Genomic DNA, 26,109 nt, shown 5'->3' on the forward strand with positions numbered 1-26,109 from the left:
ATTATAGATTTCTCCTGTCATAAATGTTGTCAAAAGGATAGCACCGTTCCTTGTTTTTGGAGGAATACACTGTTGTTCTTATGGTGATCGTGTCAGGATTGACTTGAAATGGGCTGTCAGTCATCATTATTGTCATGGAAAACTCACTCTTGGAGTAGCGTGATTGGTGCTCAGCTTGCGCGTCAGGAGCCGCTAAATTTGCTGTGACAAAAGCCGTTACATTTTACCGACAAGCGAAAGTGTTTACAGCGACCCACTCAAAGTGAAGTACGGTGTGAATAATATCAAAGCGTAAATTCACAGAAATCTGCTTTTCGCATTTTTTCGCCCACAGGGCTTAAATTGAGAACACATGACGGTGCAGAGCCTGTCTTCCAGCCTCCAGTTTTAAGGGGCTCCAGAGAGCCACGTAGCATCTTGAGGCTGTAACAGTGATTTAAAGGTGCTTAGGTGGACTGTCAAAGATGGAATCTGTATCAATATTAAAAAAAAGTGTTGCAGGCACCAATATCCTGATGGCTGATGAGACCTTTCAGCGTAATTTTTGTGCTTAGAACAAGAATGTGGGCTCCTGTATCAGCCATAAAGATCTCTCTCTGCAGTGCACTCTCTGCTTAATCCAACCAACTACTGATAGGTGAGTGGCACCAGCTTGAAATACTTGTGTGTACCAATGTGTGTGCATGTGTGTTGCGTATGAAGCATTTCATACCACGTCATGCAGCACACCAGTTTTTCTTAAAATGAAAGTAAGTGGCCGTATTCATCAAATAGTTTTTTTTCCCCTCATGTTTTTTCCGTGTCTTGTACCTAACTGAGGTCCCTGAGTCTACTTTTTATATCCACTGAGCAAGCACAGTCCTCGAGTCCCAGTGTCCTCGCCTGAACCGTGCGCTAGTGGAATACTAACGGAATGGCTGACAACCTGATCTGCATGTCATTCCATATGGAACAGACCTCATTCCACAAATACAAACCCCAGGCCTGCTCCTCTGCCCTCCGTGTTTTTGTGGTTTGCATGTTTTCATTAATTTTTTCCCCCCCTCTTTTTTTTTTCTTTTCATCTGTTCCCGTATATGCGGTCCATTGTTACAAATATGTACAGTATTGTGTTTTATTCTTTTAATGCAACGCGCTTAGTGAAGAGTTGCTGTTGTCATTTCTGGGCAACCGAAACCGAAGCTTATGGTAATTGAGAGGGGTTTGTTTTTTTGTTGCTGCTGCTTAAATTCAATGAAGAGTACTTGCTTGCAGAGAAGCTTACAAAGCAAAGGTATAAAAGAACATCCGATAGGGTCAAGACCACCTCTGAACATTTTGTCCCGTTTGCCAGAGCTGAATGCCAGGAGGCTCAGTCTCCTCTTGGAGGGTTCAGGGCTGAAGTCCCTGTTCTTGGAGCATGTTAAGTTTGTGGACCTCTTGCAGCACTGGACCCTGAGGTTCATCTTCTCCACAACGCGGTGCTCAGATCCAGATCCAGCTCAGACGCAGAACTAGCAATGAGCTAACATCAGTGGCTAAATGAAGGAAGAATGATGTTGATCGTAGCAAGGATAATAATAAACTGCATATGTTATAATAGCAGTACCAACTGATAGGGTGTAATATACTTATAAATTGCAGTGTAATGTCTCTTTGTTTGGACCGTTTTCTGGAAGGCAGGGAAAAGGCAGGGAACAATGGAGGAAAAATAAACCTGTTGGTTGTCTTGAAGTCATTTAGATCATGTATTAGTATTGTGAAGCTCTTACAGTCAGACACAACATACAGGATGCAGTAGAACAAGAAGAAAAAAACACTGCAGATCATTTTGTTCGAACAGTTGGAGTCACAGAGTCATATATTTTTCAAACTGCGTATTTATACTAACATATTCATACTGCAAAGCAATTCATGAAATCTCTTGAGGTACTGTTTCACAGTACATTGTGCAATGCCACTGAGGCCCATTGTTGTGCAAAATAAAACTAGCCTTGCATTCAGGCTTTCTGAATCCATAGTGATGCCTGTGGTGCTTTTAGAAGATTGTTCCAGCTGATCAATCAGGAAACAAAGCTGTACAGTATTCGGATGGCGAATGGCTGGGGGGTATGGGGCAACTGTCAGACCCAGGGTATTCCATGGGAAACCAGCTCCTCTTGCCTGTTTCCACTTTTCTGGAATCTCCGTGTGGTGGTGGAGGTTCAGAAACGCTTTGACATGTTCTGCCCTTCGCTGTCCAAGGTGGAGTAATGAAATTTACTGCATCCTGCGTGTAATGGTTGTGTAATGCTTTCATTTCGGTGGCCAAGAGTACAAGCTGTGGTGCCAGTGCCAAGCAATCATGGGCACCTCACGTTCCCGCTCGTCTTACACTCTCTCTCTCTCTCTTTATTCCCACGGAAATCCCACATCTGGGAAGCTTCCAGGGGATGCCATTTTGCTGTCCCAGGAGCTTGACCACAAAAGCATTCCCTAAAATGTTGCAGGAATTCTACTCGCCTTGACACATTCAAGCACAACTGACTTGAAAAGATCTATAAACTCTGTGTATATACATGTATTTGCAGATGTGTGTTTTTTTTTGGTATTGTTTATTTTGTTTTTGTTTTTTTTTTTGGAGTGAAGAGCGGGGCAGCACTTTAGCTCGGACTGTGCATGAAAAAAGAAAAGGAAGTTAAAAAAATAAAAAAGATGGGCCGTGAGAGTGGCCCGATATCTGGTTTTACTCAAACTTGTTGATTGTTAAGATCAGCCATTACCAATGGCTGATCCAGATGGGTCCTGATGCAGAGGTATTGATTAAAGGCTACATCTGTTCTGAATTGGACGCTTTTATTGTAAATTATTACCCTTTGTTGTGAATGCCTTTTTTTTACTCCGCATTTGAAGATCAGGCTATTTCCATGAGTCACCCAAACTCCTCACCAGTGTCCAACACAAATTTCACAAAATTACTTGGTCTACTTATAATAGAAATATAAATTTAAACCTTATATAAGTAATTAATCGATTGGCCAATCAGAGGCACAGAATTCTTGCATTACAAAATAATAGGCTGGCTAACGCTAACGTGCTGGCAAATATACAATGCTTTAGGCACCGTTCTTTCACTGGTATTGCCAGTTTGCTGATTGGGTTTTGTTGAGTATCGGTGGCCTGTCTTCATGTTATTCACATTTTACTATCCATAACATCGAAGGTTTATGACAGCATCATTATGCAACTGCGAAAATAAATGACACTTCTAATTCTCTCTGAAAATTGTTGTCGTTTTGTTTGAGATGAGGGTCACACAGTGTACAAAGACAAGGGGGAAAATTGAACAAATGCTCCTATCCAGATGCTCTTGTCTATGTGTCAGTCAGTCACACGGTACTGGAATCACCAGTGGCTTACAAAAAACAGATGAGATACAATAAAAAAATTCAAAGTGTAAATCAGTGTAGTGTGTTAGTGTACTTGTTGACAGTAGTTGGGGAACCAGGAGGCAGTGTGAGGATGGTCAGGGTCTCTGTTATCCTGGCCACTCAGGGAAGGATCATCCTGTATACCATAATATAGATGACGATCCACTCCGCTCACATGCCAAACTCTGACAGCGGAGCATGAGAAAGTAAACGGCAGTAGATTTGTGTTGTGTCTGAATGCCGGAGAAAAGTGGAGCTATAATTGGCAAATGGAAAGACTATCAACAGAAACACTGCACAAAGACGCAGCGGTGACACAGGGCTGACAGTGTCGCCCACCAGGGGAGGGCTCTCTGCGTTTTTTGGAGTGCAAATTTCTAGGCCTCAGAACTCAGGCAGCCAAAACCAAAGGGTTTTAGGGACTTGCCAAGGTCTGCTTCAAATTTCGCAGCGATTCTTGTAATTACTTTGTCTCGTCTGGAAGGGGAGTCTTAAAAGACGTTCAGAGTGATTCCAAATTAGCGTTACAGACCGAGTAAATTCTTTAAATGTGCGGCCCTTGTCTAAGGGTGGCTTCGTCTTTGGAACCAAAAGGACGTTTACAAGGCTCCTAATAGCCGCACTGGTTTTTCTAGGTTAGGGAGATGGTGGCTGTGTCTCACCAAGCTGTGAGTCAAAGCCTGCTTTACTGAAATGGCTAAAAATAAACATTTTTTAAAGTGTGGCTTTTAATAACAGCACGTAAAATCTGCTACGTGTTAACGGCCCTGTCGAGGAAAACCGAAAGACATACCAAAGCAGTCCCATAACAAATTGGGATGACAAATAAAGAAATTTGTCCCTTTTGAATGTAGCTTTAAAAAAAACGAAGAATAAAGTAGATGTTTGGTTTGTCTGACGCTGGGAAATCACAGGGGAACGCATGATAGAAACGCAGAGAAGGGCAGGCCGCGCGTCTGTGGCGACGCACCCGAGGGAAATCGCTGTTTTTATGGGTGTTTGGTTCAATCTGACGTCACACCAGCGCTAAGCCCGTGCCATGACTGCCTCCGAAACGTCAGGCAGAATAAGATCAGTGCAGGCTTTTCTGACCCACTTCCTCCAGTTGATCGTCCTCCTGCCACACAAATAGACACAGCTCTATTTTAGTTTGCACATATTCACATAATTAACTTGATGACTAAATTGGTGCTAAGATGCTGTACAAGAATAGTGATTACCATTTTAGCCTGAGGAAAACAATGATGAGTGCAGTTTTTTGTTTTGATTTTTTTTTTGAGGCATAGGCATGTGTTTTTTAATTGATGCTATCAATTGTGGGAGTCTTTCAAGTGTCTAAAGGGTCTGTTTGAGAGCTGATAAGGATTTGGAAAGAATTGTCTGTGATCAAGCCAAGTTGGTGATGAAGATTCAGTGGAAGACCATGGGTGGGCTTATACTGACTTCTAGGTAGCCAGACATTTGAAAATGAAAAGGGAATCCAGGATTTTTCTCTCAACTTCAGATGTCCTGTTACGTGACCTGTATTACAACACACACAGGCAATTGGTGAAAAAAGTTTGAAGCGTTGAAAAAAAAGTGACCTCTAGGTTTTACTGCTGCTTTTTCCATTGATATGGACACAGCTTAATTCAGCATTGCAAGATAAACTGACCCAATAGCCCCTGTGGAGTGAGATGGTTAACTGCAAGGAAGCTGGCAGAAAGGCCTGTGTATTTGTCTCCCTGCTGCCTGATGTTAAAATTATTCTCTGTTTTTCAGAGTCGCAAGGAGAATGGATGATGACGAATTTGGAGGGTTTGAGGTAAGAATGTATTTGAAGAGGAATAATAGAGGATTTTTTGCTTGACTCGGGCCTTTGTTTAAACTTTGCAAACTTCCTTTCCAGACATTTTGTGGGTTAGGTAACTAACCTCTTTTCGGGGGAGGGTTGCAGAAACAGAAGTAACTTTTTAAAGTGGTTCACATCCTCATAAAACACCTAGAGCTTTGCCATCAGAGATTTTTTACATTAGGAAGGGTGTGTAGAGAGACGAGGGGGGTGGGGTTAAGTTAATATGGCAGTCTTTGGCAGCCATATAAAACTGGATCAAAGCTGCACCATCTGGTTCATCAGTGCTTGTTGCTATTTGTTGCAGAGTTTTGATGACCCTCATTGCTCGCATGTGCAGTCTATATCGCTGAGGTTTTTTTCTGAAGAGAGTGAAAAAAATGCGCCTGCATCTTTCACTGGCGTGGGCTTCCATCGCACGGTACAGCGGATCCGTCTCCACAAGTGAATTTGGAAAATAAATCCCTTATGCTTTTTGCAGGTTTATAGTGTGCCATTACCTGCAGCCGGGAATGCTTGGGTTGCGGATGTGGGAGCGCTTTGGTTTCATTGTGCACATTTGGTGAGGTAATCAGTCCTCTGGTCCCATCTGAAGCCATGAGATGGGACGCTATACCAGTTCCTCACTCACGGACGTAAAGCACAGTTGGTGAATCACATCACTTTGATGATAACTTTTCCTGTTCAACATCCTCCTGAGAGACCACAGACATATTGTCGTGACACACAGTTATATTTCACCTCTGGCTTTTATGTAGAACCAATGAGCAGAATGTCTGTTTCAGGAGTGCGATTGCTCCTCAGACTGTTCACTTGCCTATAAACAGAGGCTATTTCATTCACTTTTTCTGTTTTGTGCTGATTTGTTTTGGTTTTTTTTGTTTTTCTTTTTTGGAAGGAGCCATACGCACAAAATGACACACACTCCAGATCTAAATGGAGACTGTGTGTTGTGGCTTTTCGTGGCTTTTCTCGGCGCAGATAGTTTTATTTTTAACATGTGGATGCGCGATAAATAGATTGTTTTCTTTCCATATTTGTTTTGATGTGTCACGCTGTGTGGGCCTCCGATCCTCGCCATGACTGCAGCAGAGAGCAGTGGCCGTGTTCCCTTTGATGCTATATGGCTGGCAGCAGTGACAAGGCTGTCCTTGCCCCACAGCACGTCCAGCCTGTGCCCACATGGTGACGCACTTCTCCAGGGACGGCAACGACTCTGTCCCCCCCCACCCCCGGGAATCGTATGTTGGCCGCAGCTATGTTGGTAGTTTAGTTTTACTCCCAGAGCCCAGAGCTCTTGGTTTGGTACTGTGCCCTGAGGGAGACTTGTGGAGCTCTCAGTGAAAACCAATTAAATAAACAAACAAAACATATGCTTTTAAAAATGGCCTCAACCCTGGTCGGTTGATTTACAGTTTAGATTAAAGGTATTGGTGGGTTGCATGACACTGAATAAGCCGGGTTAAGGTGGAAGCCTGCCCTTTGCTCTCTGTCCCATTGCTGTTAACTTCTCTGTTATCAAATAGTAAAAAGCCACAATACAAGGGCTGCACATACTGACATACTGGGAGGGCCTGGGTGGGGCCAAGTGAAAGTTTAGGTGGGCCCAGCCCATCCTGACCCCCTGATAGAACCAGGCCTGGCACAAATGCAGGATTGCACATGATATATGACCCAGATAAATCAAGTGCATTATGTTCTACATTACTTGTACCTCTGTTTTAGAGCAATATGTAAATTATCTGATCTTCCTGAATCTATTTTAAACAACTGCTGCTTCCTGATATTGGGGTTAGGATACTTATAGTCAGTTAGCTACTACCAGTATTACCAATGCCTTGATGCATCATTCTTGTTATTGAGAGAAGCCAACATTTATAGCCAGCATCCAGTAGTCTTTGCTGAAAAGAGACTACATTGGGTGTAAATGCTTGCAAATTAAAAAAGATAGTATAGTATAGGTATTCACTGTCCTGACAGTCCTCACAGGGAACAGAAGAAGTGTTGACCTCACAGTAGGAGCAGGAAGGAATAACCATTGCATTAAGACCGTTTTTAGGTTCCCAGACATATTCATAAGTCCGTGGGTGCTGTTGAACAACTTGATTGGCAGATATGAACATAATGAGCTAAGTTTTGCCCCGGATGATATTTCCTTTAGCTTTTATTATTGAATGTTTTTTAGGGTATTTCTGTTTGAGCATGTTGATAACTTTCATTTACAGTTTGGTTTGTTTTACTGTTTTGGCCATTTTAGTTTTAGTTTTTATTAACTAAGAAAAAAACACTGATATATTGTGTTGTGGTGAAAAACATGACATCAGTTTCTTTCATAGCATGCCATTTATCCTTTGGACCAGTCCTTTTCTAGGTTTATTATTGACATAACAAAGACAGACAACCACTAATGTTTTTTCTTAAAACAGACTTTCAATTTTTAACTGCACTTTCGACCAGATGTAACCAAAACTTTGACCCAGCTGTTAAAAATAAGTCAAAAACAGCGCTGGGTTCATCTTATTTTCTTTTTGCATAAAAACTTCTAAGGAGCATCTAGGTCAGTTCTAGATTTTTGATGTGTTATCTTGCATGCATTAACCTTGCAGTTCTTTAAATAAATATAGAAAAAAGGTCATTTTCAAAAATTAAGATCAAGAGAACAATCAGACAAAACATTAGAGCTAAAATATTCTTCTGCTGGGCCATATTAACTCAGACATGCTCATGTCATATATAAGTGATGCAGATATTGGCTATAGTTTAGGGTTTTCCTCTTGGAAAAAATAAGACTTCTTTTCCACGTTTCTTCTTGGGAAAAGAAATGCTGCAAGGTGTATCCCTGTTGATTAGTGGGTAGGTCAGTGCTGTGAGTCAATTTCAGCCTTCATGCTCTATCATAAGAAATTCATACTGTTGTTTACCCATCGGTATAGTAATAAGAAATTTACAGAGTCATAGCAGTATTTTACAGTCCAATGTAAATATTAAATCTAAACGTTCTGCCTTAAGCTCATATAAAACAAATGTTTCATTTTTTTGTCACTTTTTACCCTGTCAAGAGCAGAGATGGCCATTTCTGTATTACTTGTTGTTTATAGTACCTGAACTTTTGTGATGCACCCTGGGATATTATGTGTTCAACGTCGATGACCTTTACTTTCATTCCCTCTCTTATCCTGGGGGCAGGTGTCAGGGGTTGGTCCAGAGGCCACAGCATGAACACCGTGTCCTTCCTCTATCTCTTTTTTTCACAGTACATTAAACAGAGGGCAGTGGTCTCCTTCGGTTTACAGTCTCCATGTTCGTTCTTCTTTAATGGATTGGGAATTATGTAACAACACTGTAACAATCTCTAGCCTAGTGTAACATTTTAAAACCAGAAAACAGATTGTTGGTGTAACATACACATTTGGTATCTCGTAAATTTGTTTTAAGAAAGTTTTAGGATTTTCCTTGTGGAATGTAAAATATCCAGTATGAGCGTAAGTAAATCTCTTCATTTCAAAAGAAAAGGAGGAAATAAATGTACAGTATGACTGAAGATAGAGAGAATAGGAGAGAGTTGGAATGAACAAACTGGAAATAATTAAACAATACCATCTGAACAGACAGGCATTGTTGCTCTTTAACAAGGCAGTTTCCTTCCAACCAGCAACTCACTGTAACGTGATTGTTCCTAATAAACTACAGTAAATAAAGTGCAGCTCCATGACTTTTAGAGAATCTCTTCAAGCATGGAATGATCTGACAGAGTTAATTCCGGGCGTAGGGCACCGTTTTGTTTGTGATTATGTAAAGGAAAAAATGAGGTGATTCAAGCTATGAAATCATAAATGAGTAATTTGGGAATGTATACAAAGTCTTTTCCTCCGTATCACCTCCATGTTGTCATTGATTAGGGCACCAGTCAGAGCTTCTTTCAATTTCCAATTTTCCAGATTCTCCCTAATTGCTTTGAAACCACGAATTCTCTTTCTGTTCTTCTGGGGCATAATTTTTGCCAAGGCAGAGAGTGTTTAACTATCCCATTGCATTCAGACCTTGGAAACATCCTGTTTTGTTTCCTGTTTTGACTATTTTGTTTTGTCTTTTTCCTCCAAATGCCTTTTCAAACTAAAGTGAGCCAATGCTGGAAATGAATGTTGGAATGATTGCAAATTTCCATTGAAGCGCATCTCTTAAGTAACTGATAAGGCTTATTCTCCTCAATTGTTAAGCATTAAAAACACCAGCAATTTCAAAAGTGTCTTCATACTGGATAATGCCATTTGTTTTATTGAAATCCTACTAATAGCTTGTTTTCAACTGGTAACCCCACCCCAGCAAATGGCTTTTCCATTAAAATCTGTGGTTAAACATCTTCATAACTACTGACCCACAGAGAAAAGAATATAAACTTTACTCAGCCTGATCATAACTGATATTTAAAACAACCCAATTTTGATGTCCCCAATAAAAGGAAACATTTATGCAGTTTTTCCCCATTAACTTGAGCTTAACAGTTTTGTCATGTTCAATGGTAGGCTTAGATTTTTGTCCACTTTGCTTGACCTTTGACCTGTATGGTCCCACAGGCTGCTGAGACATTTGAATGTGGGGACGCAGCTGCACAGCACCCCGTCTCTTCCACCATCCCATGGGCAGCACTCTCCTCAGGTGAGCAACTCCACCACGCCTACTCACCTGTCCTTGGCGCTCCGCTCTCACCTGTGCTGTCTCTCCCTCCCTTCTGCAGTGTGTGAACGACTGCACCAAGCAGCCAGGATTTACACGCCGTGCAGGACTGCCTGTTTCATATTGTGTGTCCAAGCAGAAAAGGAATCACACTCAGGCTTTACCTGTTCACTAATTCTTTATGCCACCTGCTGGTGTCCTGAATAGGGCTGATTCTCTGGTCTGTGTGGATATTTGTGTATGTTTGAAGACCACCTGCTCTGTGCATCTATTTTATTCCAGGAGTGAAACAGGTGAGTTTAAAAGTCTAATGGGCTACACATATCAAGGAGTAACCCCTGCCTGTCTTTTACAGCGTCACATTAACACTTTATTCTGTTCACTAAGATGCATTCTTTTCCCTTTTTTGCTGTTTGTTTGTGTGATATGCCTTTATTCAGCCATGGTGGCATAAGAGACACCAGTATTCACAGAGGCAGATGCTGGCCCTACAGAGTATCTAGTTTAGGCAGAGCAAACTGCTCCATATATCACAGGGTGCGTGTGTCAGCCACTGGCCCAGGGCCAGGCAGAGGCCTGTAATCACACACCTGGCGCAGCAGCAGGGTCTTTCGGCCTCTGCTGATTTAGTATGGACTGACTGACAGTCAGTGGCACACCTGCAATTTCATCAAAGCGCGTTGAAGGGGTCAGAAACTAATCTTTTCACAATCACAGAGCTAAATTCAAAGGGTTTTCTGTCAAAGGTGTTATCTTTTTCAGCTTAGAGAGGCTATAATGCAGTAAAGAGGGAAAAAGATAAATTGCATTTTTCTTCTCAAAGATAAACCAAAATGCAGGTCTCACTACTTTAAGGCCCTGTTTGTACTGTTAACAGTTGCCTACCCTCAGTTAACAAAGTAGTTTGAGAAGTTAGGCATATATAATGAACAGAAACGAATGTATTCTTTTTAAAAACAGTGGATGTAAAGGTAGTGAGCTTCACCTCTAGATGGTTTTGTGGAATGAGAGTTGCTGTTGGGTAGTGGGGATTCATCACTCTCTAATTTAGAATAGATTACATACAAAGAGGGTGATTTAATCCACACATTTTTCTCTAGAACAAAAGTACCTTTAATAGTTTGTGTAACCCAGTAATTAACAAAGGGAATATAGGAAATCTCCTTTTATTTTGAGATTTAATCATTTTTTTTGCACAGGAAAGGTTTCTTTAATTGTGCATGCTCCAAAAAACAAGACACAAGTAAGCACTAGACCACAGTGAGTCATCTTAGATATTGTTTCAATGCGCTTTTTCAGGTTATAGTATAAAAGAGAGTTAGAACAAGCATACTGTCCTCTCTCTCTCTTTCTTTCTCTCTCACTTTCTCATGCCAGTGGTAGTCTGGATGGGGTCTTGGTTAATACTGATGGCTTGATTTTTGTTTGTCTCTGCTGACCATTCTGTAGAATAGAGGTATACAATTCCCACCACGGAGCTAAGTAATTTCTAATTTTAATTCTGCCTTTATTCTGCCCTTTGGCAAAAGAACACAAGAAATGCTATAGCACCAGAATACAAACACTTTGCTGTAGTGACATTTTTATTAGTGTGCACTGTTCCGGGCTGCGGTAGCGTTCTGATGAGAAGATCACAGAACATACAATATGAAGCATTAGAGTATTATTTTTGACTTTAGTTGCTTACTTAACGATTGCAACAAAATGCTCTCAAGCAGAGGATTCTTGCACCCTTTTCTGTATTTCATGCAGTAATCACAAATTTAAACATTCGGTCACATTATACATTATGCGCGCATACATAAAGCATACATAGGCATTATGGCTGAATTAAGCATTCATGATATATTGTGCATGACTGGAATACCTCTTGTCTCAGCTATGGCATGTGTGTCATGTGACACTGTTGGCAGGTTTGGATGTTCAAGTTCATTCATTTCTACGTAACATGTTATGACATGTAGTATACTGTCATGTATCGTGCAGAGTGTGTTATGAATGCTTAATGCAGCCGTTATGATATGTTTATGCAGGCTTTATGTGTACTTTATGGAGCTTCGCTTAATCTGCAATGTGACCGAACCTTTTCTGTCACAGATTATATCGCAGATATGAAATCAGAAAGTCTTTTTGCCTGTGATTTTATATCATTGTATGTTTTTTTCAGCAGTTCATTCAGTTTCATTAGGGATGAAAACTTTTCAACCCGTCCCCTCAATATTCCAGGCAGGCTTTAATATCAGACCAGTCAAACCGCAGGTCTGTGTCAGCCAAGGGGAAAGTGCATGAAGGTGAGTTAATAGGAGGTTTAGGAGTTTCTTGGCCCAGCAGACATCCTCTGTCCAAGTTCAAAAACAAACCCTCCAAAATTATAACTGCTGTAGAGTATGTGTATCCTGTCTCTAAGGCATTTAGCCTGAAAATGCTTCAGATTCCTTTTATGACAGGAAGGGGGCTTAAAGATTTGGTGCTTAGTGTTGGAGCAGCAACATTTTTACTTTTATCTATAAGATACAATTGTGCTAGAGAGTGAATAGGTGATCATCTGGTCTTTAACTTTCCAACTTTCCCCAAACCCCGAATTTCACTTTCCACTGAGATGCCTGGACCCTGTAATTGAAAACTAACCCAAGGACATTTTATTTATTTTTCTGGCAAAGCTTGACTATAATTAATCACATCTTAGAAGTAACTAATGCATTGTGTCTGGCGTTCTTCCTTTGAACAACAGGATATAGGTTAATTGCATGGGTTTATTCACTTTCATGTAAGCAAGACTGCCACCTTAGTTCAGATCACCGTTGAATACTTCATTATAGCATAATGCTTCAGAATCCTGCTTTCAAGTTAACTGAAAAAAAGAAAACATGAATGGCTTTTTTTAGAGGAATTATGATTTAATATTTACTCAGTCTTTATTGAAATCAAAGCATAAGCAGGTAGGAACAGAGAACAGAAGGAGCAAAGTAGTTGACGAACAAAGGCCTGGTGGTTCTTTGTTTAACTGCCTCTTATTAAGTACAAAATTTAGTGTAGCAGGAAGATAAAATTCATAATAAAAGAATTATTCACAGTTACATTGCAGATTGGCCTGGTAATGTTTGTGTAGCCATTCCATTATTAACATTTGTGTAGTAGTAGTAACATTTATAAAGTAGTATTCTTCACCAAAAAGAACCAAAAAGAAGAAGAGCTCACCTGCCAGTTTTAGCTTTGAAGGCCAGGATTGGCCAGGGCTTGGGTGCAGGCCACACCCACTGCCTGCTCACGAACCTGCAGTGACCTCTGGATGACTTGGCCACTGCTTGGTGCTGTTGAACTTTTGGCCTTGGAGGCTCGTGAGTGTGATCAGCAAGTGAGAGGGGCCGGTTTTAATCACATTGTCAACTTCAGCAGGATGGATTTGCCTAAGGACATATTTAGGATTACACCTCAAATGATCTGGGCCTCATATGCAAGCAATGCTTTGAAGAGCTTGTGGGGCTTCATTGGCAGGATCTTGTCATTTTCTCAGGGCACAATAGAAACTCGACATTTTGACACATTTGTCATAAATCTTCTGGTTGAGTGTGTGTGTGTGTGTGTGTGTGTGTGTTTGTGTGCCCATGTGTGTATCATGAGCTATTTGTAGCCCTTTGAGAAGACTTGTTGTTTTTCAGGGTACAGAGTTCCTATACACTCACTTTGGCCCGGTGCTGGCTATGTGGTTGGGCCATGGTGGAGGTTGGAGATTCTCAGGCCATGCAAACGAAGATGTCTCGCAGAGAAAGAAAAATATCCACACCCACTGACTGAAAAGCACAATAAATAACACATTCATGCTGAACTTGGAACTATGCAGGGTCCCCCCCACCCCCCTTCCTCCTCCACCCCCCCCCCCCCCCCCACCCCCCCCTCGCTGATGTAAATGTGTAAGTCCGTTAATTCACTAATGAACAGTGAGTCGATTAGACAGATTACACAGCGCTGGCAGCGGATGAATCCGCAACAGAGGATAATCCAAACACGCGCCGGTGCCAGGAGGCTTGTTTTCTGTAGGAGTGCGGTTTTCTAACAGTCTAAACCCATCAAGCGAGCGTGTTAGCGACAACCCAACCGGCGTTTGCGCTGGGATTTTTTTATTTTTTTTTTATATTCCTCCCCTCGTAAAGCTGTGAGAGGAAGGCAAGGCGCGCTGCTGTTTGTCCTGTGCTGCCCACGGTCTCGGGCTCCTGTGTCCCAGGCCCAGGCGCCCGTATAAGGCAGAGCTTTCATTGCCTCTTCACAGCGCAGAAAAAAAAAAAGCTGTGATGCATGAGGGAGAAGGAATCAGGTTTTAAAAGTTTGTTTTTAAAAGGCTGTAAATAAAGCAGCAGTGATTCACGGCCCGCTCCCTCTCTCTCCTGCGGGACCAGGAGGCTTGTGTGGGTGGCTTTGGAAATGTTGAGCAAGCAGCCGCGCGCGGCGGTGTTTACACTGTTATTGTCTCACAGGAATCGGGGGGCCCCTGTGGGCAGCACAGACAGATTACTGAAAGGAATAACCAGCTCCCCCCCCACCAACACACACCCTCCCAAAAAAGTGTCGCTTGCGTTTTGGGAAAAGACTGGGAGAATGCGTGTGTGGAGTGTGTGTGTGGGGGGGACCCCCTTGTTGGTTGGCAGTGAGCGGGCGTGGTGTGGAATTCCAGGGCTGTGAGCTGTCGTGGAAGGGTTTTCCTCACTCAGCCGTAGCCTTTATGTACCCAGGCTGCTCGTAAAGCAGACGTGGGGGTCTGGCCCTCCACTAGACTGGGGCATGTCACCCCGTCTCCCAGCATACTCCAGGTCCAGAATGTGTCATGAGTGGCCACACCCACAGCTCCTGCCACTCATCTGTAGAAATGTTTTCCAACGTATCTTATGTTGCACATTGGTTGCGCGCACACACACACACACACACACATACACACACGCACGTGCACGCACACGCACACCAACTCACACATACACCTTGTGAAACCAAAAATACGTTTTTTGCTTCCCGTGACCAAGACTGTTCTGTTCGGTAGCCAGTTCTTCCTTTGTGGGATTATGATTGGCTGGGCCCACCAGCCTTGACCGTATTGGATATGTCAGTATGTTCCTCTCTCTCGCGCTCAGCTCCTGCTAATTGCTGTTACAGTCCTCTCTCCTCCATGGGAACATAGAGCTCGGCTTCTCCTGTCCCATCACACTGCATCCAAATCACTCTGCCAAGCCAGTCGTACTGCCCACGCCAGGAACTCATGCACATGTGAACTTATTCCAGCACTTATGTATGTGTTTATGACACCACCAGATACCACAGCTCTGTCTGATAGATTGAGATGCTTGGACTTGGGTCTGTTTTGTTGTGTCCCTGTGACTTTATGAGATGGTCTTTTGAACTCTTATCTTGGAAATTTGGAAGATAAAATTTGTTTGTAAGTGACACAAAACCATTCAGGGTCATCATCAGTCGTTTTTTTGGATGTAACGGCCTTTTTATTGGCATACCTCAGGAAACTATCGGGGAGCATGAGGAGGTTCTGATGTCACTTCTTGTGCCTTTATCCATGTCTCCACATGGCGATTTTATGTGCGAAGGCACCAACTTAATTAAGCTCTTTGAAAGGAGCAACTTGGATGTAATTGATAACAGTCCCCTCCCCGAACTGCATTGCTCCGGCCCAGCAGCATAACACTTGGCATGCCGATGCAATCATTGGGCTTGAAAAAAATGTGTTTCCCTGTGAAGCTAAAGGCAAACAAAAGCTTCAGGACTTTAAGGCCAATGTATTATTGTTGTTTTTTAAACCCCACAGCTGATTTTTTAGCAGGGATGGGTTGCCCGCTATGCGGTCATCAGAGTTTCAGACGAGCGAGACTTAATCATGTGGAGCGCAGAGGGAGGCTTCTGACCCCCCCCCCGTGTTTCTGCGCATCCCCATCTGCGGGCTGGCGACAGGTCACGCGTTGCGCCCCGCCTTATATAACGCCTGGGAAAAGGCAATGCTCACGCAGCATTTACGGCCTTTGACTCCTCTCCTCCATAAATCACTGTTTTCAGCAAGCGGGGCTGCCAAACCACACCGAGAGCTGTTGTAATTAGAAAGGGGGATACTCCAAACAAAAACAAATTTATCCTTCTCCCGGCCAGCGTAAGTAGTTGGTGTGAAAACCCGATTGGGGGGTGGGGGGCTTTCCATTGCGGCGCTTTTTGTCCCAAAGACCATTCTTCAGGGGGTTTTGGGATTATCACCTCGTAAATCCCCCCCCATGCCTCCCGGATGGCACCACAAGAGGGTGGCAGACACCCCCCCCCCCCCACCAGCACCCTGTTCTCCAGTCTCCAGCCCATGAAGACCCCACATGTTGGGAACAAATTCAGCGTGCACTGAGGATGAAGCACACTGTGGAAACTGGGCCGAGGAAAGGCTGGAGTCCTCTCCACTCTTCTCTCAGTGCCATCTGCTGCAGCAGTCTCCAGCATTGGTCCTGGAAGAACGCTAATCTGGTTTGCACTAAAAAGGCGCCCTTAGTTTGCGAGATAAATCATGGGAGATAGTACATACATTGCCCGATGATTTTGTTTTTTTTGATCATTTTTGACATCTCAGTAAATCAAAGAAGCGTAAATCAGGAAAGCATGCTGAGATTTCCATGAAGTTAAAGTCTTGTCCTTGAGGCCTAAACTCTGGGACTTGCTGTTCCTGGATGTTCTTTCAGGTTGTGTCTTATTCAATGGCCAATTTATGTAACCCTTGAATTTTTTTGTCTTTTGTACTTTCTAAACAGGTCTAAAGTTCTGAAACGCCTGTGGGATTTATGAGACCGAAATGTGAAATGTGTCGTATTTGCCTAATATCTTTATTGTTATCGGTGTTCCCTGCTTCTCTGAGGTTTCCTATTTCCAGTGCCATTGTCACTGCCATGTCCTGTTTTGTCTCTGGTTGATTTTGGTTGTCCATGTTGTCCACAGTCCCAGGGATGAAGCTGTCTCCGAGCGCCCCCCCGGACATCCTGCTGGACCAGCACCCATCCTTTCAGACAGACTCCCCGGAGCCCGGCCCCCATGGGAGCCCACCGGAGCAGCACCAGGTGGGAACCACTTCCTGTGCTGCTTCCTGTTTACCTACAGGAAAGGGAAAATTCACAGGCCGCCCACCCCAGGCCTTCTCCTCATCTTATCTGTGGGGAGTTGACTGTGTGTCTCCATCTGATTCCGACTTTCTCTGTCACGTCATTTTTCCTGTCCTGCTCATCGGGTGTTTCACTGCCTCAAATTTTTTGATCCACCCTGAGGCAGTTTGCTTGACTGATTTTTTTGTGCCTTAATTGATCCATTCGACCTACTTCCATTCCCAGAGTTTACCATGTGTTTGTTAGACTACAAATCCCCTATATCAGGCATATCTAACACATGCTGGTTATACTGTACTTTGTCCCCCCAAACACATATCAAAATAGTTCTGCCACTTGTAGCTTCATTTACACCATACCTTTGCTGGTAGACCTCTCACCCTGTGTGTGGTGTGGCGTGTGTAATAGTGGTAAGGGAGATTTTGACCTGTGACCTGTGACCAAAGGGTTACAGTATTGAACACTGCTGTTTTACCCCTGAGCAAGGCCCTTAAACTGAACTGCCTCACTAAATCATCCAGTCATGTCAGTAGCTTGTATTTTAAATATAACTTATGCAAGTTGTCCAGGCAAAGGGCCTAAGACACAAATCATTAATGTCATGTGATGTGTAGGTCATCCCAAGTCATGATGACCCAGCTGTGGCTCAGAATGTTACGGCCAGTGATTCTACTGACTCTACGGAAGCCCAGGAGGCTCACGCTCAACTCCAGCAAGCGCTGTCCAGCCTGCAGGCCAAGCTATCTGCCAGCGAAGAGGAGAAGGCCCGCATCAAGCAGGTCAGGTCCAGAGGCTGCTCAGAGACACTGATTACAGCACCAGTCAGTTCTGGACAAGGGTGTTAATGTTTGCCCACTTTCTGGGAAATTGGGATTGGGGTGAGATTGGGGTCACACTTGATTGAAGTAAACTTTGATAAAAAAATTCAGAAAAAAAGATTTTGAGCATAGTTCTGTGTCTGAGAAAGGCTACAGATGGATTGTTGGACAGCTAAGTCTCTATTTGTGCATAGTCAGGCTTTTTGGATCTGTTACTGTAAAATCTGGTGTATGATTCACTTGGGGGGGGGGGGGGTGTGTTAATGCATAGGTGTGACTTACCCATATTCAATTGATATTTTGTGACATTTAAATGAGATTCTCCCTGCTATAATGGAGCCCTAGGTCTATAGCATGTGCACTCAGCAGTATCTACATTACATGACTTTGTGAAGCCAAATTAGTTTAAAATTACTTATTCGTCGATATCCCGTTCCCTTCCCCGTAACAGTGCGTCGTAACTTAATTGCAATGCCCTTTCATTACTGAGTGAATGAGAATGCTTCGCTGCGATTTGGCTGTGGTTATTAATCTATAAGTGACTCATGTAATGTGCGAGCTATGATGCATCCCCTCCTCTTTTTGCTGCCGGCAGGACTTGGAAGAAATGATGGAAAAGCAAGCCAGGATTGAAGAGCAGTTCCAGACTGAGAAGCAAGCGGACACGGAGCTACAGAGGAGCCGCTACACCGAACTCCAGGTAGGAGAGGGGGGGGGGGGGGGGGGGCAAGCAACCGCTTCATTTTCTTACCAAAATACTTCACAACTTTTAATCTCTGTGCCCATTCGGCTCTTTCCTGTGAGGACGGGACCTGGTGTTGCCCCCCCCCCCCCCTCCACCACCACCACCCCAATTAACCGCGCCAAGCGTCTGCTGCTGTTTGGACATGGGTGTGTGGGCAGGCGTGCTTGAGGTTGGTGGAGAAGTCAGCCTTTTCTCGCATTAATAAGGACTTCCTTCCTACCAGACAGAGCAAAACACCTCGGTGCTTACAGAGGAAGACGTGTGGCCTGCCCAGTCTTCCCAGGTTGTTGAAATGAGCAGGGTGGGATGTGGATGTGACAGGAGGTTGAGGTGTGCTGCCCCGGCGCAAGCCAAGGAGGTGTGTGTCCGGGAGGGGTCGGCGGGCGCGGGCCAGCATGGGCCCGAGTCATCCGTGACGGTGGATTACCTCATTATTGTCTGAGGGTGTTTCGGGTTATCGGGCCAGCTGTAACTCTGAGTGAGGCGGTCTGTCCAGGTGTGCTCGGGTTATAGCGGGTGTCACCAGGCCACCTGGTTTTGGGAGGTGTAATTGTGCTTTTCAGTCTGCAACAATGAGGCTGCTGTCAAAGTTGAAGAAATGATCACATGAATTGATCTTGTAAACATCAGTGGTTCAAGTCAGTGGGGACAAATAACTGCTGTTTTTGTTGCAGTGCAGTTCCCTCATCCCTCACCTGGCGCAATTTAAACGATGTCTCTCTATGCGCTGTAAAGAGATCGCTTTTAGAGTGGGTTGTGAGGCAACTCAGAAAAAACTCGGAAAACAGTCAAGTTTCTAAATCTGTGGCTGAAGTTACTAATAGGTTCTCTGAATTGTTTTTGATTAGGCACCGCCAGCCCTCGTCCTGAACAGTTGCGGTGTCTTGTTTTTGCTTCATTTACATCTCAGCTTGTTTCATTTGACTGATTGTATGACTCATAAAGGCGAAATGTTTGCCTGACAGGCTTGTAATGTTACAGACTGCATGGTTAACACGGCATCAAACTTTCACTAATTATCTCAAAGTGCCAAAGACACCTGACAGTTTTCCAGCTACCACAGACCTATCTGTATTGGTTTCTTCTTGCAGACAGCGTGGAATTTTTAAAACCACTTTAAAAAGCTCAGAACCACCCTTATTCAGAATAACGTTTGAAGGTTTTTTTTATTACCTTTTGGACTCACATAACTAGGTGACGGTTGCTAATTTCAGCTCACGGTAATTAGTGAAGACATGTTCTTTGTTGTAATTTGTTGTCTTTGACACAATTTTGGCTTCTCCTTACAATAACGGTCTGCCACAACAAACTGGATGAAATATTCCCCCTTCTGGGCCACTTTTGACACACGCAGCACAATTCCTGATTTATTTGGTTACCACTTGCTTTCAGCTGCGAAACTACTCTGCCTAAATTAAATTAAGGTGAGATGCAAAGAAATGAATCACCATGAAAGAACTGGGACGACATCCACACAAAAAAATTCTATTATAGTGCTGTCAGATAGTACCTCGATGTAGACTAAAGCATTATCCATACAATAGCTTGCAGTGCTAATGAATACAGTTCTGCAGTGTTACCTTGATTACTCTACTGTATGGGATGTAAATTATAAAAACAATCTTTAGGCTGAAAATTACTGGAGAAAATGATTGTTGGTACTTTCTGAGCTGTAAAAAAGGTGGGGATCATAATTATTACTTGTGGGAATATTTTTAAATGCTTTTGGTTGTTAAGAGAGTATGATTTTGATGTCAAGATAATGTTTATCTTTCCTTTGCTTGAAAAGGGCAGAGTAAAGTTTGTGAGGGCATCACAGGTAATGTCATAGGTAATTACCTCACTTTCATGGCTAATTGGTATATCTGTTGCTGTTATTGTGTATGCCCTTTGATTCTGAAAGCACTCTTAATTAACACAAACAGAGACGCTAAGCAAGTCCTGAAAGCAGAGCTGCTTGTTCTTATTTTATCACAACTCACCGACGCTGCTGCTGATCTTTCGTGTTTGGATGTGTCTTAGTCATCAACTAAGTATCATGACCGGTATTGGCCTGATGCAGAGACTTCCGTCATGAGATTTTTTTTAGATTTTCGGGACACAAGCTTGTTTAATTTTACTTTTTACGTTAAAGCACAGTGTAATTATGGATCTGTTATTTTAATCAACCAATTAAGGACATTTTAAGTTGTCATTAGTCATTAGGAGCTTTAAAGCATAGGAATGTCCAGAAATGCTTTTGTTGATTATGATTGGCCACAGCTGAACAGCACAACAGCTGAAAGGTGATGTGAGGATCACCCCCTGGGTAGGACACCTGGGGCTATAGAATGGTATGATGCACATTTGGTTGTGCACCATGAGGAGCTGAAAAACTGACCTTGTTTAGTCTTATAACTGGTTTTATTTTATCAACTCCAATTTACACATCATATAAGCAGGGCCGCAAGGTAGAAGTTCTGTTTTGTATTTTGCAACAGGGAGCCCTGACTGCTCTAATCTTTACTTGCATCTGTAGGTTATTGTGAGATGTGAGTGTTGTGGCCGCATTCATTTTTCAGCCTTGTGAGTCGTTTGGTAACCCTGTATGATGATACATTACAGAGTTAGTACATATTTGAATCTTACCACCACCAAAAATTGACATCTTCGTTGTCGTCATCGTCATGATGATAATAAAAGAACACATTTGTTTGACTGACTGATCAGACATTATGCAGGGGGCAGAAGGCCAAAGGATAACATGACCCTTTCCAGATGAAGGTGTCTTCACCTTTTAAGTCAAAGGAGCAGGAGACAGAAGCCAGCCCTCAGGAGTTTGAAATGAGACCATGTGACTGGAACTGTGCCCCCTTCAGGCTACTGTGTGCAAGCTCACCCCAGGACATTGTGCGTGCAGTGGCAGTTGACATTTAGTCAGTGGTACCATGTATCACACTCTTTGAGGCCCCTTCCTGGAAGGCTTGGTGTGTCATTGCACCGTCTCTGCACAGATGGGTTGGGGTGAGTCGTTTGTCACAGGCCCCTTTAGGATGAATCACCGTTCCTGGTTGGGGGCCCTCTGGAAGGGAGGGGACTGTCTGTGATGGAGCAGCCGGATTTACGGCCAGTCTGGTCATCGTCAGCCAGTGGCCTCTCGGTGCCCAGGGCATTGATAATGTCAAGTGAAAAGGGTGCCGGTGTCATCCCCTCTCCCCTCTCTCTCTGCCCCCTCCTGTCTCTCTCTCTTCCTCTGTCTGTCCCCTGCTGTCTGTCTCTTTCTTCCTCTCTGTCCCCTCCTCTCTCTCTTTTCTTTCTGTCCCTCCTCAGTGTCAAAATCCTTCTTCTTCTATGATTAATAAACATGTTAACAGACTGAGGAAAATGAGTGTGTGTGTTTCATGCACACATTAGAGAAAATGTAAGAAATAATGTATAAGAAAAGAAAATTTGGAAGATATGTTTCAAAGTCTGCAATGTGCGGCACATCTGTTTGAGTGTTTAGTATCACACTGCATTGGTGGTAATGTTCAGAACAGCCAGAAGGGTGTTTTGTTTACTCCTGACACTCGGAGGAATATTATATCTGCTGTCCTTTTGGTATGCTTTGGCATGTCTTTGGCATGATCAGAGAGTTTCCTACTGCACATTTTCTTCCATAGTTTTTTTCAGCATAATTTTTGGATATAGAGAATAGCTCTGAGACATTTTTCAGCTCTGAGATACGTATAAAGATTATTTGTTTGAGAATTAAGTGTTTTTTCATTACCAAAAGTCCTGTTTACAGAAAATATGATTCCATTTTTTCAAAGCTGGTAGTGCTTAAGTTACAGTATATGACTGATTCAGGATCTACACTTGCATTGTTGCAAAATTAGCTGATGATTCTGTATCAAATGGTGACTTCAGCGTTTGCTCATTTTTGTTGGATTGCATCATCCCATGTGAGAATTCAGCGCAGGTATTGTGTCACACCCAGCAGTGATACACACTTGAGTGGTACGTCCTGTCTGACTCACAGCAATGTAACCATGGCAAACGCACATACATCCACAACAGTGACTTGACCAAACTTATCACGCGAGCACAATATACCATAGCAGTGTTCTCTGGTACCCATGTGCTGGCTCTGTTGCTACAACACCGTTAATAAATACCGTTTAGTGTAATAATGCTTCAAGCAGAAAGAGATACATTATTGGAAGAGGTATGGGGAGGTAATGATGATAACTAAGTAATGGTGTTAAGCAGATAATGATGTTAAACAGGTAACAGGGACATATTTTACATCAGCATATTCCTTTCTAAAGGGGAGGGAATGAGCCAGGCCTGTGAGCCTGGCTCCAGCGCAACACAGGAGCACATGCTGTGGCCTGTTCTCTTCATCACTGGCTACATAAGATCAGTCCTGCCCTCACCATAACACCCACAATGACCATGTGAAAAATGTATGGATGTTGAAAACATGAAACATCAAAGCAGCCAGATAACAAGAACATCCAACCACCTCCCAACCGCCCATTAAAAAAAAAACAAGAAGACAGGATACCTCATCACACACACACACACACACACACACACACACACACACACACACACACCTTATGAGATGAATGAATGCCTGAATCATGAAAAAAGCGGTGCAGCGCTAATTCCTCAAACCAATTTGCTCTGTTTGTAGTACGCCACCGCATGTAATTACGCTCATTATGAGTTCCATGAGTGCTGATGTCATTTGTTTTGTGATTCGCGATGCAGATAGTGTGTCTCAGTGTGGGTGCTGGAATGTGATGGGTGGAGACGGGGAATGCCGTCGAAAAACCACACATAGAAATCAACACGTTTATCTTTTTATTAATATTCCCATTTTACGATTACTTTTCTCACATAAATGTATGCGCTTGGAGTTCCCCCCTTCTATTGTATGACTGATTTTGTTTCTTGGCTATCATTTTGTGAAGAAAGGGATTCTTGAACATTTTTCTTGCGGTGCGAACAATTTTTAGACAAATAATTTCTGATAAATTATCACACAAGAACGTTTTTTTGCCATTGACTGTGTAAGCCAGAGCATTGCTCAGATCTGACCCCTGGGAGTGACCTCCCAGAGACCACATCAACGCTCTGGACCAGCACCCATTGCTTTCTCATCTCTCCTCAAGCAGCACTCAAATTCCCTTGGTTCCCACCCAGAATTCTTCTCTGACTGTTCTCTATTCCACTGGGATTGGGATGGTTCTTGTTTTCCTGGCGTACTGGTTGCGGTAGGCCTCAGTGTCATTGTTCACTGTCTGGATTGACCCAGTTTTTTTAAATAAAGGGTTAATATGTACATATTATACTGTACATGAAGTTGTACTTGTTTCCCTAAAAGCAAATTTCATGATGCTGATGGTCTATTGTTTTCTGTTGTACACTTTCATTTTAGTAAATGGTTATAATTCTGTAGCTTGCAGCTCATGAGAATGGTTTATCCTGTCCTTCCCCTTAAAGTGGAAATGTTTAATTCTCATCAGGATAGCACTCGCTGGGATGCACGCCTCTCTCTCTCTCTGTTTGTGTTGGGAGAACACTTGTGGCTGTGTTTGAACCCAGAGCCTTCCAGCTCCAGCTCCACCACATCAAAAACCCTGCACTTTCCCCACTTCAATCCAAATGGGTCATTTGTTCGTGTCGTCCATTACAGTGGAATTTTCTGCATCATGTTTTTTAATATAAAACGAGCATCTCCGGGCCTGCAGTGCAGACCTCTCCGCCCCCTCTGTCATGCCATGTGTTCGCCCTTATTGTTTCCACATTTGATGGCTGTTTTTTTTTTTTGCTGTCAGGTCATGCCTGTTTTTTGGGGGGGTTTTTTGAGTGCATGCACAAGGTTACTGCATCAGGGGATCCCAAACTTTCCAAGCCCACCGCCCACTTAATAAATGAAAAGAGTGAACACATTTCCTGTGACCCACCCGTTATTAAACTGCAGCCCAACATATGTTCAAATATGTCAGAATAGGAGCATGTCCACTAGCCAGTTTGGTGCTTAGTGTGATTTGTATGAATGGCAATGGAAAGAGTAATGTGTAATGTGTTTCTGACACGTATCTTGCAACCCTCCAAAACCTCCCTCTCGACCCTCAGCTTGGGAACCGCTGTGTTACATGATAGAATAGGCCTTTTTTCAGGGGAGCTTTCAGTTTCCCCCAGGTTTCTCCGATTTATTTTTGTACTCGCTCATGTTAGCGACTTTGAACATGCAAGGGTTTATGGGCGTCATAAAGCTACCCTGTCTGTGGAGACTGGAGGGCCACCACTCCGGGCCACAGGATGTGCCGTTTTATCATTTCCTGAAAGGCGATGCAGAGAGCAAAGCGCTCATGTTCAGCCTCTGTGTGGCCAGGGGATTTACCATTACTGTCATCGTCTCAAAACAGCTGGACCCTCAAAAGTACAGCGTCAACGATTCACCAGCGCCACCACTACTAACAGTTAATGAATAGCAATCTGTAGGAAGAGGTCCATAAAAGAATTGATTAACACGCAGTTCTGCCACTTTCACAACACCGCTGAGACCCACAAGAGGCACGGTAATGGTAGTCTTATAGGCTCTCGCCGGTGAATATATAGCCATCAAAAACCTCACTGTAGCTTTTTTGTTTCTGGAATAAAAAAAGTTTAGCTGTTGTCAGTGCTCAGCTACATTGCATTATATTTTCTAAACAGACGCCCTTATCCGGTGCTATTTACACAGCTCTCATTTTTGTCATGTTATCCATGTACACAGCTGGCTAGTTACTGAAGCGCTGCATCTTAAGTGTCTTGCTCAAAGGTACAACAACACTGGCCCCACCTGGCAATCAAATCTCCAGCCATTGGGTTATGCCATGGTACCATTGGAAAGTTCTGAGCTATTGTACCGCTTACCTAAACACGGGCACAATTTTGAGGGCATTCCGCGTTAGCGCGGCGTGGAATGGCCCAGCTTGGAGCGGAGGCTGTGAATGTGAATGCTGCAGCTGGCCCCGGGACAGCTCTCTGTGTGCTGCTGGGTCAGAATGACTCCAGGAAGCTGTGTCTCTCTCTCCTAGCGTTCAGCTTACTCCCGCTGAGTTCCGGGAAAGCTCCTCCGCGCCCAAGGAGCTGGATCCAAACCTCCCACTCATTGGGTCTCAGGGAAGTCTGTTTTTTAAGTTTCGGCATTAAGACTTCCAGTATTATCTAGGTGGTCTGCTGGTTAGTGTTTTTTTTGTTTTTAGTCATTGCTTACAGTGGCAAGAGGCATGTTCCATTGTCTCTCAGGTCTTGCTGCTGCTTTTTCTGCTCTTCCCTGTTTAAGAGTATGCCAATTAAAGGGCACAAACAGATGTAAATAAATAAATAACAGATGTGATTTAAAAGCTTTTAATGCAGTATCTATTACTTTTATGTATTTAGTTTATGATGTTTTGAGGGGAAAAAGGTATATCGATTCGCTTTTTGGTCAGACGTTTTTTTTTTTCTCGTGTCTGTTTATTTAATAAATCTCTGCAGAAAATGAAGTGTGTAATGGTTTGGAAGCATTGAC

General features: G+C 43.2%; 1 protein-coding gene across 1 annotated transcript in view; it reads left to right on the plus strand.

Moving 5' to 3' along the window:
• Positions 1-26,109, plus strand: part of LOC118772137 (coiled-coil domain-containing protein 91-like) — a 99,366-nt gene that overhangs the window by 17,675 nt on the left and 55,582 nt on the right. The window contains exons 2-6 of the mRNA XM_036520407.1: positions 5,151-5,193; positions 9,795-9,876; positions 16,855-16,973; positions 17,630-17,794; positions 18,429-18,533. Of these exons, the coding sequence (XP_036376300.1) occupies positions 5,164-5,193; positions 9,795-9,876; positions 16,855-16,973; positions 17,630-17,794; positions 18,429-18,533 (501 nt within the window). The 5' untranslated portion in view covers positions 5,151-5,163. The remainder of the gene's footprint in view (positions 1-5,150; positions 5,194-9,794; positions 9,877-16,854; positions 16,974-17,629; positions 17,795-18,428; positions 18,534-26,109) is intronic.

Source organism: Megalops cyprinoides, chromosome 25, assembly GCF_013368585.1.
Source record: "Megalops cyprinoides isolate fMegCyp1 chromosome 25, fMegCyp1.pri, whole genome shotgun sequence".
Taxonomy (NCBI): Eukaryota; Metazoa; Chordata; class Actinopteri; order Elopiformes; family Megalopidae; genus Megalops; species Megalops cyprinoides.